Source organism: Artemia franciscana, chromosome 10, assembly GCF_032884065.1.
Source record: "Artemia franciscana chromosome 10, ASM3288406v1, whole genome shotgun sequence".
Lineage (NCBI taxonomy): Eukaryota > Metazoa > Arthropoda > Branchiopoda > Anostraca > Artemiidae > Artemia > Artemia franciscana.
Genome location: NC_088872.1, coordinates 10903555 through 10917334, shown reverse-complemented (window position 1 = coordinate 10917334; position 13780 = coordinate 10903555). Strand labels below are relative to the sequence as shown.

Genomic DNA, 13780 nt, shown 5'->3' with positions numbered 1-13780 from the left:
GACAAAAGTACCCAGCAGCCTAGCCTATTTAAATATACTTATTCTGCGTTGTTAAACTTTTCTTAGATAGTGGCGCCATTTCAGAAAACCTTAGGGGGGGTGGCAAACATCAATTTTGGGCCCCCATCCAGCCTTAAAAATTTGGAAATTTTTGAACATGCCTTTAGGTACTGTAATAGCTTTGGGGTTGGCATTTTGCAGCTTATTTACAGACCAAAAACAGTACCAAAATGTAACATTTGCTATATGAATCAGAAACTTGTGTACATTTACTTCAGCAATGGATATCTTCTTTGCTTCATTTTTGCAAAGTCTTTGACAATTTAATTATGTATCTAACACAGAAAAGTCTTCTTTCAAAGTTTACACAACACTGTTTCATTAATCCCTGGAGACACTTCAATGTCTCCAACCCAAGAAACAACTTTACAAACCCCTGCTAAAACATTTTGGCAAAAGGATGATCATAAGTTAAATTGGGAGAACAGCAAAAACAGGATACTTTCTTGAAATGCAATAATTGTTGAGTATCTTATTTGCTATTTAGGTATAATTGACAGTAGAAATACAGTAAAAAAGAGAAAATGTAGAACAAGGACAAATAATTGAAGAAATTACATGGTTGAAATTGGGCCCCTCTAAAAATCAGGGGGGGGCATGCCTCCCCACTGCCCCCAAATGATGCCTCTGTCTTAGATTAAATCTGTCAAAGATTAATGTGGTCCATGATTTTTATATTTTGGTATAACTTCAAGATTGGACAACATTGTTCAAAACAAGGCTCAAGCTTCAAATGTGTTTCAGAGATTAGGCTCCATTGTTGTTTATCAGTATATTTGAAATTGTGGGTATAATTTCGGGTTAATATATTCAAGCTAACCTTATTGCTTATCAAAAGATTTTGTCAAACCCAATGGTGAAACAATTCTCTTTGCAGGTGGTATGATAGTGATATAACTGTTGAAGTGATAATTAGACTTTTTGATATTTAATAGATATGAAATTCTTTTACAGTTAGATGTAGTTCTAGTGATTTTGACTGGTCAAAATACCAATTCATAAAGAAAACCAAGAATTGGTAAAATTAATGTGCAATAGAAATGAATCTTATATCAACCAGTTTATGGCAACACACTCTAAAAAGGAGTGACTCCTTTTTTGGTTACTCAATAGTAACCAAAACTCTAAAAAAACGGAATTTTGATACCAAAAGAAATATCAAAAGAATTGAATTTTATGCTGATTTTAAATATATAAGTTTCATCAAGTTAATTCTACCAATCGGAAGTTATGAGCATGAGAAAATTTGCCTTTATTTTTGCAAAATATAAGGCAAACAAAAAAATTATTTTTTTTCCCCTGAGATGATTGTATGAACCCAGTGTTCCTAGAATGTTGCAAAAGAGGGCTCATTCTAACACAAATGAAAAGTTCAAGTGTCCTTTTTAAGTGACCAAAAATATTGGAGGGCAACTAAGACCCCTCCCCATGCTCATTTTTTCCAAAGTCACTGGATCAAAATTTTGAGATAGTCATTTTGTTCAGCATAGTTGAAAAATTTAATAGCTATGTCTTTGAGAACAACTTAATCCCCCACAATCTTCAAGTTAAGGGCTACAAGTTATGAACGTTGCCCATTGTTCACATATAGTATTGGCTATTGAAGTATACAGACATTTTCAGAGGGATTTTTCTGTCGGTGGGGGGGGGGTCGAGGGGAGGGTTCTATTTTGGACGATCTTTCCATGGAGGAATTTATCATGGGGAAGAAAATTTCCATTTAGGGAATGCTGGATTTTCCAGCATTATCTCAAACAACAATGAGAAACTAAATGAAAAAAATAAGTTTTTTCAACTGAAAGTAAGGAGCAAAATTAAAACTTAAAATGAACAGAAATCATTACATATATGAGAAGGTTCATCCCCTCCTCAATATTTTGCTCTTGATGCTAAAGTATTTTCAGTAATTTCAAAAGAACTGTTTATTCTAATTAAACAGCCTTTGTGATTCAGGAGTCATTCTTAAAAATTGGAACAAAATTTGGACTTTATTGTAAAGCACAAGGCATTGAAAAGGGGGCAAACTCCCCTACATACATAGTAAAATATACAAATATATAAGTTTGTTATGTAAGTTAATTCATAAGTTATGTATATTTATTACTGATAAAACATTTGTAATAAAATTAAAAGTTCTAGTGGCCTTTTTAAGTAACCAAAAAGTTGGAGGGCAACTAGGCCCCCTCTCCCACCACTTGTTTCTCAAAATCGTCAGATCAAAACTTTGAGAGAGCCATTCAGCCAAAAAAGGAAAATTAATATTCAAATTTTGCTTTAATGTATTGTGTACCAAAATCAAAACCTGTATTAACTCACAAATGTTCAGAAATTAAATAAGAATACAAGTTTTTTACTGAAAGTAAAGCACAACATTAAAACTGAAAGCGAACAGAAAGTATTTCATATATTGAAGGGGCTTTCCCCTCCTCAATGCCCCCCTGTTTATGCTAAAGTTTGACTGTTTCTCACAACCCTAATTTTTAGAACAATAAAAATCTTTAGTGGAGAGATTGAGGAGGAGACAGTCCCTTTTATATATGGAATAATTTCGGTTCGTTTTAAGTATTAACGTTACTCCTTGCTTGTTTATTGTTTTATTTAATTAAAATTCAGGATAGAATTCTGGAGCTGAGTCTCTTTCTTTGCTATCTCAATAATCTGTAAAGAAAGAGAACTAAACCTGACTTTTATCAGGCTTATTGATAATCTTGTTGTATCATTCCTTTTCTGAAGAAAATATCTGGGTAAAATGCTAGGGGAGCTGAGTTTTGCCTTGTTTGAAGATAGCTGCATTACCAGTAGTCCTATGTCATTTTCAAAAATGAATTCAGAGCCCATACTGTACCCAAGAAAGTTGTTTACCAATTCCTTGCTTTACTTGATAAGTTTATAGTAGTTTTGGTAACTGTACTAGGTAGATGATGAATACATCAGTCAATCCAGGTTGCCACCAGGAACCTGGAATCTCAAAGAAAAAAAGAAGAAAATAATGATTTAGCTGCTTCACCAGACAAAATTGCTATGGATTTATAATCACTGGTTTCAGTTGCTTTTTAGACTTTTATGAATGCAATTGACTTTTTTCATTGGTATGTTTAACACTAGGGTATTGTACCACTGGGAAAAGGTTACAATAACCCGCCTAGATTTTGAGTTTATCCTAGTTTTGATTTTTTTAAACCAAACACCCCCCCCAATTTTGAAAAATAAACTTTTGTATTTTTATAAAAAAGAAAAATTAAAAAATCATTGATTCACTCCCTGCATTTTCCTGAATTATCACCCTGGTCCATCCCACTATTCTGTGAGTGGTGGGTAGTGATAGTCTAACCAAAATATTCATTTTTTTAGGAGTTATTTCTTGTCTATTAAAATCCCCAGTTTATTCCTAACAATTTAGAAATCAATTGTTTCTGTATTCCAGTTAAGCAAGTAGAAATCAGTTGCTTCTGTATTCCAGTCCAGTTAATTACTAGGGCAACATTTTAGAGTTTATACAAACACTTTTTGTGGAATATTTTTCCTTGAAAAATATTTTATTTTTTTTACTATTTTCTGAGGCAATACCATATCATTGCCTATAGTAAAGAGCCATAATATTTCAATGTTTTATTATTATTTTGTTCCCCAGAGGCACTTCATATAGTAAAGGTGGTCATATCAAAGTGTTCAGGGACTCATTGAATTGGAAATTTGAAGTTCTAGTGTCCTTGATATATATATATATATATATATATATATATATATATATATATATATATATATATATCTATATATATAAAAATAAGTTGTCTGTCTGTCTGTGGATGGATCAGGTGACGTCACCTGAAAAAACTGGATCAGGTGACGTCAAAACTGAAAAAACTAAAAAAAGGCAAAAACTACAAAAAAAACTAAAAACTAATAAAAAAAATAAAAAAGCTAAAAAACTAAAAAAACTAAAAAAAGGCAAAAACTACAAAAAAAAACTAAAAACTAATAAAAAAGCTGAAAAACTAAAAAAACTAAAAAAAGGCAAAAACTACAAAAAAAACTAAAAACTAATAAAAAAAATAAAAAAGCTAAAAAACTAAAAAAACTAAAAAAACTAAAAAAAGGTAAAAAACTAAAAAAACTAAAAACTAAAAAAAACTAAAAAAAAAGGAAAAAACTGAAAAATAAGCTAAAATAAAGGTAAAAACCAATAAAAAACTAAAAAAAAACTGAAAAAACTAAAAAAAGGCAAAAACTACAAAAAAAAACTAAAAACTAATAAAAAAAGTAAAAAAGCTAAAAAACTAAAAAACTAAAAAAACAAAAAAAAAGGTAAAAAACTAAAAAAAATAAAAAATAAAAAAAAAACTAAAAAAAAGGAAAAAACTGAAAAATAAGCTAAAATAAAGGTAAAAACCAATAAAAAACTAAAAAGAAAAAAAGGAAAAAACTAAAAAAAATTTTCATCTAAAAAACTAAAAAAAACTAAAAAAGGTAAAAACTAAAAGAACTAAAAAAGAAAAAAATAAATGACGAAACTCAAAGAGAAAGCGACCAGGACAAAAGGAATGTTCGATTAGCAATCAACAAAGCACCGGGACACAGGGAGTATAAATGACGACCAGGACATAAGTAAAAAAAAAAACTATCTATATATATAAAAATAAGTTGTCTGTGGATCTGTGGATCGTGGATCAGGTGACGTCACCTGAAAAAACTGGATCAGGTGACGTCAAAACTGAAAAAACTAAAAAAAGGCAAAAACTACAAAAAAAACTAAAAACTAATAAAAAAAATAAAAAAGCTAAAAAACTAAAAAAACTAAAAAAAGGCAAAAACTACAAAAAAAACTAAAAACTAATAAAAAAGCTAAAAAACTAAAAAAACTAAAAAAAAGGCAAAAACTACAAAAAAAGCTAAAAACTAATAAAAAAAATAAAAAAGCTAAAAAACTAAAAAAACTAAAAAAACTAAAAAAAGGTAAAAAACTAAAAAAACTAAAAAAACTAAAAAAAGGTAAAAAACTAAAAAAACTAAAAACTAAAAAAAACTAAAAAAAAGGAAAAAACTGAAAAATAAGCTAAAATAAAGGTAAAAACCAATAAAAAACTAAAAAAAAAACTGAAAAAACTAAAAAAAGGCAAAAACTACAAAAAAACTAAAAACTAATAAAAAAAGTAAAAAAGCTAAAAAACTAAAAAAACTAAAAAAACTAAAAAAAGGTGAAAAACTAAAAAAAATAAAAAATAAAAAAAAACTAAAAAAAAAGGAAAAAACTGAAAAATAAGCTAACATAAAGGTAAAAACCAATAAAAAACTAAAAAGAAAAAAAGGAAAAAACTAAAAAAAAATTTCATCTAAAAAACTAAAAAAAACTAAAAAAGGTAAAAACTAAAAGAACTAAAAAAGAAAAAAATAAATGACGACACTCAAAGAGAAAGCGACCAGGACAAAAGGAATGTTCGATTAGCAATCAACAAAGCACCGGGACACAGGGAGTATAAATGACGACCAGGACATAAGTAAAAAAAAAAATTAACAAAACTAAAAAGAAGGTAAAAACTACAAAAAAACTAAAAAGAAAAAAAAACTAAAAACTAATAAAAAAACTAAAAAATCTAAAAATCTAAATAAACTAAAAAAGAAAAAAAAGGAAAAAAATAAAGGAGAAAAACAAAACTAAAAAACGAATGTATATACAGACCGGTACACCGGGATACAAATGACGACCGGGACACAGGGAATATAAATGACGACCGGGACACAGGGACACAACTACAACGGGGACACCGGGGGAAACAGGGGGATATAAATGACGACCGGGACAAAAAAACTAAAAAGAAAAAAAAACTAAAAACTAATAAAAAAACTAAAAAATCTAAAAATCTAAATAAGCTAAAAAAGAAAAAAAAAGGAAAAAAATAAAGGAGAAAAACAAAACTAAAAAACGAATGTATATACAGACCGGGACACCGGGATACAAATGACGACCGGGACACAGGGAATATAAATGACGACCGGGACACAGGGACACAACTACAACGGGGACACCGGGGGAAACAGGGGGATGTAAATGACGACCGGGACACCGGGACAGGGAATGGTCGATTAGCAATCACCATCAACAAAGCTCAAGGGCAATCATTAGAATCATGAGGTATAGATCTGAATACAGATAGTTTTCCCATGGACCATTATATGTTGCATGTTCAAGAGTCGGTAAACCTGACAATCTATTTATATGCAAAGACAATGGGACAGCAAAGAATGTTGTATATTCGCAAGTTTTACGTAGTTAAAACCATATATATATATATATATATATATATATATATATATATATATATATATATATATATATATATATATATATATATATATATATCTATCTATATTCACAGGTGGGACATAGGGACACAACTACAATGGCGCGTAACTATTATGGTGCGTAACGACTTACGCGCGCGGGGGGGCTTGGGGGGGGCGCGAAGCGCCCCCACCAACTAGGTGTTGGGGTGGCGCGAAGCGCCACCCCAACAGCTAGTATATATATATATATATATATATATATATACCTAATATTTTGTATATATTGGTTATAATAAAAGAACCTTGAACCTTGAACCTTTTTAAGAGTAAAAAATGATTGGAGGGTCACTAGTCACTTTACCACACCCTCTTTTCCCGATATTATATCCAATCAAACCTTTGAGATATCCATTTTTGCAAATAGTCCAAATGTCAATTGTAAGCTGTGCAAGTTGTCCATTATTAATCAAAAAGCTTTTATGGAAGGGGTTGGTTGTATAAACTTTGAAGTGAGCTCATTTGATTGGAAATCAGAAGTTCTAGTTCACGTTCTAAGAGTCAAAATTGATTGGAGGATAACTAGCTGCCCCCCATGCCCTTTGGTCTAAATGTAACAGATCAAAAATTTGAGGTAGCCATCTTGTTTTAAACAGTCCGAAGCTCAAATAACTATGCCTCCATGGTTGACCACCTTCCGCCTCTGGTACACTGGCTGTAAGTCATTCAAGTTGCCTATTGTTAACATATAAGATCTTTTATCAGGAAAAGAGGACCTTGTTTAATACTGGATCTCCAAAAACTTGGAGTATTATAGTGAAACTTCAAGGAAATGTTGAAAGTCATGCCAAATGCAACTAAAACACAATTGGTACTTGCTGGTTATGAAAATGGAATATCAGTAATGTTTAGGAACAACTAAGGGCATTAGGTTGAAACGTTTAAGGTATGTTGAAGAGAGATTAAAGGGTAACCACCTCCCCCCTCTCCTTGTTCTTTTTATGTTCGTCCTCTCCTCAAAATGGTTGAAAATTTGCAACTATCTTTTTGTTCAAACTAGTCAAAAGGTGTAATAGCTATACCTCCAGCAATGCTGTACCCCCCACAACCCCAGGACAAGGATTGCAAATTTTTTATACCGTATGCATGATTTATCATTAGTAAAAAGGGAAAGTTTTGATTCCATTTGTAGCTAAAAAGGTCAAGGGTATGAAGCTGAAACTTATCTTAAACTAAATCAAATGGCACTATATACATCATGTTTATCAAAAAGCAGATCTACAATATCTTAAGAATGGTTGAGGACATTTAGTAAAAACTTTCAGAACATGTTGAACGGTATGTTTTAAAGTGGTTGGAGGCTGTCAGCCCACTCTTATGTCCTCTTCAGCTGCCCTCTCTCCAAACAATCCAATCAAAATATTGAAATAGCAATATTGTTCAAAATCATTTAAAAGTCAAATAATTATGCCCATGGGAATGACATGATCCTCCACAGCTTTGGAGTGGAATGCCAAGCACAATCAGAACATACTGTGCATGGTGGTTTTCAGAAGGGCATATCAACAATATCTAAGGAACAGCTAAGAGTATTAAGTTGAAACCTATAGGGTATGTTGAGAGGGATATTAAAAAGTGATAAGAAGTCTATGAGCCTCCCAAGCCTTTTTTAGATGCCTCCTCCCCTCAAGACTGATCAAAATCTTCTAAAAGTGATTTATTCCCAAAATAGTCAAAATGTGTAGTTACTATGCCCCCAGGGATGCAATGCCCTCCCCAAAGCCTGCTGGGCAAGGATTGTAAACTCTAAAGTTTACCTTTTTTTAATTGCAGGAATTTTTGTTAGGAAAAGGGGAAATTTTTGATTCTGACTGTGAAAATGCTATGTAGCTGAAGGCGAAACTTTATGGGATGCTGATTGGCATGCTTAAGGAAAACAAAAGATACTATGTGCATCCAGTTTTTCACAAAGGAGTATTTTCAACAATTCTAGAATGGCTGAAGGCATTAAGTTAAACCGAGCATGTTGAGGGGAATGTTGAAAAATGGTGGAAAGGCAACCAGCCCTTTCCCATGCCCTTTTTAGCTCCAATGGCCCCAAAGACATCTAGTCAAAGTTTTGGAATAGTTCAAAATAGTCAGAAAGTCTAATAATTATGCTTCCAATAATATAAAGAAAGAAACAATCAAACATGGGGTTTTTAAAGCCAAAAAAAATACTGGAATAACACATAAAGCAACATTTCGAGAGGACAGCCATCCCTCTTCTTCAGTGCAAACAACAAAATATATTCAAGGAAATTGCCAGAAAAGACAAAGAAAACTCCAAAAGTAAACACAGAAAGTAAATCTGGAAAAGACAAAATAAATTAAACCACAATTACTAAAATTCAATAAAAGCCAAAATTAGAAGCCCCAGGGTCTAGTGTTATCATTACATAAGTTGTCCTTTGTTTATACATAAGAGGACCTTGTAGACAGGACCTTAATTCACTCCTTCTTAGAGAAAAAAAATCATTGTAGGATTATTGTGCTTAGACGCTATCTGAACTATGCTTTAGAATTGATGGATTTCTGCTTTTCAGTGCATATGACTATGAAGTACCCCCCAAATCAAGAGTTTTGGCTAAGACAGATATTCAAATTCAGGTGCCTCATGGGTGCTATGCCAGAATTGCTCCAAGAAGTGGTCTTGCATTAAAATATGGAATAGATGTTGGAGGTACTGGCCTAATTGTAATCTAAACCTATGTAAAGCAATATTATATTAGAGTGTCAGTGTATAAATGTCAAATTTCGAGAGATGAAGGGGTGGGGAGTTTGGTCTGTGGTTGTTGGATAAAGTACAAATGAACTATTTTCCAAGGAAGTGTTTGTATGCTAATTTTATTGCTCCTATTCCTCCTGCTTGCAAGTATGCATGGGAGTAGGGGAAGGTAGGATAGAGGGAATATTCAATTTATTGTAGTTTCAGCAGCCCCTGTAAAAATTCAAAAATGTTTCATGAAAAGAACTTTTTTGGTTTCATGTCTGTAAACAGGTCAGACCATTTTGAGTATTTGTATCAGAGGATTTTTTTCTTCTTTTTTTGAAGGGGGGCTATTAAGAGGGGTATCTTTATACCCAACGTTTTGAATTTTCTGGGGAGTTTTTGAGGGCATGGCTGTTCACTGGGGCTCTTCTATCGCATTATTTTAGATTAAAAAAAGAAGGAGAATAGAGGTAAGAGATGGTTGGAGTTTTTCTTTTTAAGTTTATAATCAAAAAGGTATATAATTTGAATTTTATTTGTTCTTTTTGTCGTTGTGTAATGATATTATTATAGATTATTTTATGCGAGATATTTGAATTGAATAATTTTGTTGAATATTGCAAAACTGTGCAACTTTGCTAAAAAAAATGCAATCCATTTTTGAATTTGTGCTGTGTGTCATAATGTTGTTTGGTATAAGATCGCTTCTTATTTCGCGGGGAAGTGCATATATGTAAAACATATAAAAGATACGTACACATATATAAAAGGTATATGTATTGATAGTTAAAGATACTCAGTTCTCAATTCAAGACTAAATAATACTTAGTTCAAATTCTATATAGTTTAAGTATCTTCCTCATAAGATTTTGAAGATTTTGGGCTTTTGCCCTACAAAAAAAAGAAAATCCTAAAAAAATAGAAAACCAAAACCAATTATTATCTAAAATAGCCCTAAAAAGCACACCTTTTGGGTATCTACTGAGAATTTGGAAGTGGAACAATACTTTGTCTAGCAATATCAAATTCTTCAAAATTATAGAAAACATCATGATATAAAATAGCCTTGCTCTATTTAAAAATGCTATGGACGTTGATTGCAATAGTACTTTAGATTCCATATAGGTCATCAACTAAGATTTCTATTCCCAGAATCAAAGCTTTGCTTGTTTGTTTTATTTAATTAAATTTGTCGTCGCCCTTCATTGTGACTGAATGTCAAAAATGAATTCAAAGCACAATATCTAAAAAAAGTTCAAAACTAATATAAGGACAATGCACAAACACTAAAATAATCACTCCAAATAACTCTTGCACTTTAAACTCTTGGAAAAGAAATAAAGAAAATGGACAGAAAATGCTACTGCTACTACTACTACTACTACTAACAGCTCATTGTAGCCACGTAGCAGTTGAAGCCAACGCTACCGCAAGCGCTCTAAACTCTTCTCTATCCTGTTCAGAGCTTGACTTTTTACTCCCTTCCAAGAATTTTCCTTAAAAATTTTCATTGGTGTAAATTCAAAACTAACCTGAATGGGAGAAATTGAATATCCAGTAAACAACCTAAAAGTAGTAAGAACCAATAGACATACAAAGAGGCTAGGATTGAGCCAAAATGAGGTGTGGGCATTTTGTGGTTTCAATCTGTCCCTACAGAGGCGCATTAGTATGAGAGAACCATGTGTTTTCTTTTTTTCTTCCGACCATTTCTTATAGAAGGCGTGGTCATAGAAACCTGGGAGAGTACTGGAAAGTGGGAAAGTGGTGGAAAGGCTCAAAATCAGGAAGTGCAATTAGGTCTAGAGGGGGTAAAAAATGTGGAGGGGACAACCCTCCCAAGAGTAGTCATTGCCTCTACTTTATACTTCGAGAAATCCATTCATTTGTCTGTATTTATTATGTTAGACACCCAAATTATGCACATAACCAAAATCTGGGATATTCATTATCTAAACATTAACTTTGAAGTGAACCCCTTAAATAGCTTCTCCATAATGTTATAATATCTTTTTAGTGCCAGAGAAAAAAAGGAAACGACGATGTGTCTTTTAAGTTTTCAAAAGGGGACGGAGGGGGCAGACAACCTCTGGATAGGAAAATTTCAAAGGTTTACTTTTAATTTTCATACTCTACCATTTTTTTTTTTGGGGGGGGGGCAAATGTCCCTGGGGACTTCTGATTGAATTGTACCCATATTGGTTACTAAATTGTTTTAAGCATTCGACTCTGCACCATTGTAACAAGAGTTAACGTGCTGCTCAAATAATTTCCAGATATATTACCCTGTACTAGAATGGAGAGTTAATACATAACAAAACAATAATAGAGTAAGAGGAGGTTCAACAACCCAAAATTGATTTGGCTTTTTCTAGGCTGTAATTTCCTTGTTGTGTTTCACTGTCATATGTCATTCTAGAATGGTATTTGCAGTTCAATTTTGTAAAAGTGAATTCGTAATAGGTTCAATCTGACATGACTATGAGGCACTGGAGCAAATATTTCTTTGCTAGGGATAGGGATGGAATTAAAATAGCTTATTTAGGAATGGAGACCGACAACCATCATACAACAACAGTACAAATCCAGATTTTTATGCCAGTCTATGTTTTTCAGTAAATTCGTCGAAGTCAAGATAGCTAGCTGTTAAACATAGGTTTACACATGACTGAGCCTTTGGGGGAATTAGAAGACTCTCTCAAGGATGGTCTAACAATAATAATAATAATAATAATAATAATAATCTTTATTCTTTCCCTTATCACAATGCAATAACATGGGTATCGTCAAACAAAAAAGAGAAAAACGCAAAAAGACGCAACATAAAGAACACACATGATGAGCTATCACTTCGATTTGGGGATATTGTCGTTGTAGTGCTTCACGTAGTATGGAACGAAGGAGTTTAAAAATCTTGTCGTTGAGTGTGTAGGCGGGCATTCTAACAGTTCTTTTCCCAATTTAAAAGTTGCCAGCCTCGTCTTGTGTGCGTGGGTCACTGAAGTAATTGAGGCAGGATATCTCGGTGCGTTGGGGACTTCAGGATGTCAGCTCCAAACTTCATCAGTGTTTCGTGCCTCCTTTCATCCAGGGTCGGGAGCCTGAGTTCGCTCAAGCTTTCTTCGTAGTTTTTGTAATTTGATCCAAGAATTATTTTGCAGGCTCTTGTCTGAATTGTTAAGCTGACATCTGTGTTTCTCTGTGAACGATGGGTGCCAGACAGGACAGCCGTACATGACTATGGGCATTACATAAGTTTTGTAGCACGAAAGAAGGAGTTGTTCTGTCATTCCAAACCTTCCGAGAGTTGCGAAGGATTTTAGAAGACCAGCTGCTTTTGCTGTGATCTGGTTGATGTGATCTCTGAACGTAAGATCGTCACTTAGTGTGATGTCGAGTATTTTGACTGGTTTCTTCGTTTGGAGAGGTGCAGATTCGTCAATGCTCTTCTTCTTCAGGAAGTTGACACGCAACACACAGCTTTTCTCGAGGCTTAGCTGTAGCTTCACTTGATCAGCTTGATCCCGAAGCTCTGCAACCAGGGGCTCGAGTTGACCGTGTGTTTGTGACAGGAATCGTAGTAGACTTATTGAACAATCATCTGCGAACTTGTACCTTTGTTTGTGTTGTCTCATCAGTCGGTTGATTACTATGACAAATAAGATGGGACCTAGCTTGCTTCCTTGGGCTGCTCCACATGTGATGTCTTGGAAGTTGGATGCTTCCCCGTTTTCAAGTTGTACGCACTATTGATAACCAGAAAGGAAACTTGCAATGATGCACAGCAGGAACTGCGAGACCTCCAGGGCACGGGCTTCATTGATAACAGTCTCGTGGTCAAGGAGATCGAAAACTTTCACGAAATCAGAAATTATTATATTAGCAAGGGCCTCCGAAATTTCTAGGTGCTCTAGTAGATCATGAAATAATCTAACCAGATAATGTGTTGTGCTGTGCCCTCGACGAAAACCGAGCTGCATAGGGTCGATTTTATGTTCTACTTCTGCTTGTAGCCACTGTAGAATAAAGTCTTCAAAGACTTTCTAGATGATGGGCGTCTTCGAAATCGGCCTAAGGTCTGACGGCGAGGTCAGTGATGTTTTCTTGGAATAGGTGTGATAAATGTCTTTTTAAACTTATCTGGAAAAACGCCTTCCAGTAGACACTGGTTATACATCATAGCCAATGGCGTGGCCAGGAAGGAGGAGCATGCGTGTATCAGCCTTATAGGAATTTTGCCGGGGTAAGAGGCTTTCCTAATATCTAGGTGTTCAAGTTTTTCTTGGACCTGGGAAACTGTGTTGACAGGGGTGGTTTCGATCGGACCATTCTGTGGTAAGGTCTTTAGGGGAGGCTGTTGGCGGCAAATATTTGAGAAGTGGGCATTAATTATTTATGCGGTTAAATTCTTTCCTTGCTCGTCCTTCAGAATTGATTTTGACTTTTGCTGTCCCATTAGCTTCAGTACAGTTGTGTGGAACTTCCTTGGATCACTGGCTGACAATTTAGCGAATATTTGGCGTCCATACAGACGCCTAGCTTGCTTTAGTAGTCTCACTACTATATTTCTGTTCCGTTTATATTCATCAGAGTGGGGCTTTGTCCCGTAAAGCATGTCTCGCTCTCTCATTGCAGCTTTTATGTTCGGGTAACAACTCCAAACATGCAAAATAACTTTTATAAGTGAAA

At 33.8% G+C, this 13780-nt stretch overlaps 1 protein-coding gene across 4 annotated transcripts in view; it reads left to right on the top strand.

Annotated features, from left to right (window-relative positions):
- The window catches only part of LOC136031775 (deoxyuridine 5'-triphosphate nucleotidohydrolase-like), an 82646-nt gene that overhangs the window by 20175 nt on the left and 48691 nt on the right, over nt 1–13780 (top strand). For all 4 annotated transcript variants that reach the window (XM_065711542.1, XM_065711541.1, XM_065711540.1 and 1 more), the window contains exon 3: nt 8925–9061. In XM_065711542.1, the coding sequence (XP_065567614.1) occupies nt 8925–9061 (137 nt within the window). The remainder of the gene's footprint in view (nt 1–8924; nt 9062–13780) is intronic.